General features: G+C 48.4%; 1 protein-coding gene across 1 annotated transcript; it reads left to right on the forward strand.

Moving 5' to 3' along the window:
* The first annotated feature begins 261 nt into the window (after positions 1 to 261).
* On the forward strand, positions 262 to 2,148 carry Il36a (interleukin 36 alpha). The gene is made up of 4 exons (XM_046462857.1): positions 262 to 271; positions 360 to 473; positions 898 to 1,037; positions 1,936 to 2,148. The coding sequence occupies exons 1-4, from the start codon at positions 262 to 264 to the stop codon at positions 2,146 to 2,148; spliced, it is 477 nt and encodes a 158-aa protein (XP_046318813.1).
* The last annotated feature ends 881 nt before the right edge of the window (positions 2,149 to 3,029 follow it).

The raw sequence follows: 3,029 nt of genomic DNA on the forward strand, positions 1-3,029 counted from the left end.
TGGGAAGTCTGCTGACCTCTGCTTTCCTCTTGCTTCTGTCCTGTTAGGAGTCTAGGCCCAGGTGGAGCAGGAGTCGTAGGTGTGACTGCTTCTGCTGAATCCAAGAAGCTAAGGAAGACTGGTGCTTTCTGAGAGCACAGATTTTAACTGGGGTCTCTGTTGGGCAGCCCTCCAACCCTGGGTCACACTGTAGCTTGGGACTGACTCAGTCAGCACAGAAACAGTTCTGGAGCTCAGCAGTTCTGAAGCAACACCACCATAATGGCCAAAGGTAAAGATCTTCACCGAAGGGCAAGGCCTTGGAAAGGGGGACACCCTGCACTCTCCTGCACACACTTGCATTTTGACTTTCTCTACAGCTTTAGCCTCGGAAGTACCGTCCAGGAGGTATGTTCAGGATCTCAACCACCGCGCATGGGTTCTTCAAGACCAGACCCTCATGATAGTCCCAAGGAAGGAACGGATGGTTCCAAGTGAGTAGCCAAGGCCTGGTGCAGGCAGCCCCTTTGGCCAGTGCTGCTGTGGACAGCCTTGCATTTCACAGTTGGTATGGTTTCTGGGTGTCCAGAGAGAAGGCCCCCTGTGGGCAATGATGGACAGAGGGTGGTCCTGGGGTTGTCTGGGACTACAGGAACGAGTCCAGGCAGGCTGAAGGGAGAGGGTGGAAGACCTTCTCTGTGAAACTGCAAAGAGTTAGACCAAAGAGTGGGATCTACCAGAAGGCTCGATTTTGAATTTATAAGAGAAGGAATTCCTCAGGGACAAGGGGGTGGCGAGGGACAGGGTGGCCACTCTGTAAGAGCTGGTCAGGCGATTGCAACCTCTGCTGCCTTCAATCTCTGCAGAGAGGCATCTGTGGAAGGGGTGACGGATTCACACTTTTTGCATTGTTCCCAGTCACTGTCACCTTGATGCCATGCAGACACCTGGAGACCCTTGAGAAGGACAGAGGGAAACCCATGTACCTAGGACTGTTGGAGCCCAATTGCTGCCTGTTTTGTAAAAAGGATGGGGAGCAACCAGTGTTGCAGCTTGAGGTAAGGCCAACAAGCGAGGGTCTACCGTTGCCCAACTGGGAGAAGATGCCCACCTGTCTTTCAAGGTGCTCATTTGAAGGAACCTGTGATTTTAGAATCTTTCAGAAGACAGTTTGTTATTCTTATGCATGTTTATTTTGGGTTCTTTTGGGGTTGCCAAAGGTATTGTGTGTATTGTGAAAGGATAAGAAATAAATGGTAGTGGTGTTTTGAATCCATTCGCTAAAATCACTCATTTTATTCTACAAAAGTGATTTAGCAGGGGGAGGGCTGAGCCTGGACGGGAGCTGGTTGCATTCCATGCTTTTGTGATGATGTCAGGGTGTATCCTGGTGTTGTATGTGACTAAAAAGAATTTTTGGAAAAGGATTTTGACAAGGAGAAAGGCTCTTAAAGTGGTTCCTGACTCCAACACACATACACACACATTCTCTCTCTCTCTCTCTCTCTCTCTCTCTCTCTCTCTCTCTCTTTCACTGGGTAAAACCACCAAGGACATTTTTAGCCAACCTATCACAAAGGGCATGACTTGATTAAAAATTTTTTTTTGAAATTGTTTGCCATTTTAAGTAAACAAAGATAAGTCTCTAAAACAAATATTTCAATAATTGTGATTTTCCCATTATTTAAAAAAAGTACCAGACACTCAATTCAATGATAAGATATGAAACAGTGGTTGTAAAGTTAGGGATGATTTTGTCCCCTGGCTTCTGGGAAGAGCCCCTGGGGTCTGCATGATCCTCATTCCCTGGTATGAAACCAAGCTCTCCAGGCCTGCGTTAGAGACTGGGGATGCAAACGTAGATGGGCAATGCAATTATAGAAATACCTATCTTCAAGGAACATGGGACAGTTCCAGAGGTGACATTTCCCCCGGGGCCCTCTTCTTACTCTTCAGGAAAGAAGCATAATAGATCTGCATGCCTTCAGTGAGCCTGTGAAGCCCTTTCTCTTCTATCACAGTGAGACCGGCAGGACCTCGACCTTCGAGTCTGTGGCCTTCCCTGGCTGGTTCATTGCCGTCTGTTCCAAAGGAGACTGTCCACTCTTTATGACCCAGGAACTGGGAAAAACGTACATCACGGACTTTGAGTTGATTAGACAGAATTGAGGTCAGCCTGGGGCTTGGGTTGATTTCCCCAGTCTAGCTCTAAAGTGCTTCTGACACGAACATTGTCACACCAACCCCTTCAAGAAGGAGAGGTAGAGTTGCCACTATTGGGCCCAGTTTTCAAGGATGGAAATCAGGTTGAAGGGAAGAGAGACAGTACAACCTCAGCCTGGGGTAGGAAGAGAGAATCAAAGGTTGGGTTTTCCATCCAAGGACTTCTGGCTGTGCCCCCCAATACATCCATGCAATGACCTAGGTTGCTTGGAAAATAACCAGGGGAAATCGAGGCCTTTGCCACAGCCATACAGCTGACACACGGCACCGTTACCAAGAGAATGAATAAAGTTCTTCTTAACGTACTTGCTAGTGATGCTCCAACCACGAAATGAGGATGGAACTCTTTTGCCTTAAATTCCAGGTCTCTGGATTGTCTGATACGTCGCTCTGTGGCATTGTTTCAAGACCTTTTGGATCCTGACAGGAAGAAGCAACTATGGAAGTTTCCACAAAGAGGAGAGAGAGCAGAAGAAAGCCGAGCCCTCGTGGGCTTGGCTTCCCCTCAGTGAAGTCTGTATTCTGGTTTTGATGTCTGTAAAGTCCTCACCTGAAGTCTCATCGCTCCACCTCACCAGGAGTTAAACTTGTGGAATAAAGTGTTTTCACTCGGGTGCTGTGTTGCGAGTGGGTGACGTTAATGGAGTAGCTGGTTGTGACATTGATTCCTTGCCTCTCGAGGCGCTTTAGCCTCTATGGTAGGCTCACACGAAGTCTCTCGTGGCAGTCAGGGACCAGCGAGATGGGTGGAGAGGGTGATAAGTTCATAAGCCAGCTTCTCCCAGGCCCCACACTGGGTGGCTGGGACAGCCAGGCTCCACCCATAG

The sequence above is a fragment of the Marmota monax genome, unplaced genomic scaffold (assembly GCF_021218885.2).
Source record: "Marmota monax isolate L192 unplaced genomic scaffold, Marmota_monax_Labrador192_F-V1.1 WCK01_AAM20220418_F8-fsc00245, whole genome shotgun sequence".
NCBI classification, from domain to species: domain Eukaryota; kingdom Metazoa; phylum Chordata; class Mammalia; order Rodentia; family Sciuridae; genus Marmota; species Marmota monax.

Excerpts from the sequence above, each read along its gene's own strand:
- Il36a (XM_046462857.1), top strand. Across the intron at positions 474-897 it reads GAAGGAACGGATGGTTCCAA|TCACTGTCACCTTGATGCCA; the intron begins GTGAGTAGCCAA and ends CATTGTTCCCAG. Across the intron at positions 1,038-1,935 it reads AACCAGTGTTGCAGCTTGAG|GAAAGAAGCATAATAGATCT; the intron begins GTAAGGCCAACA and ends CTTACTCTTCAG.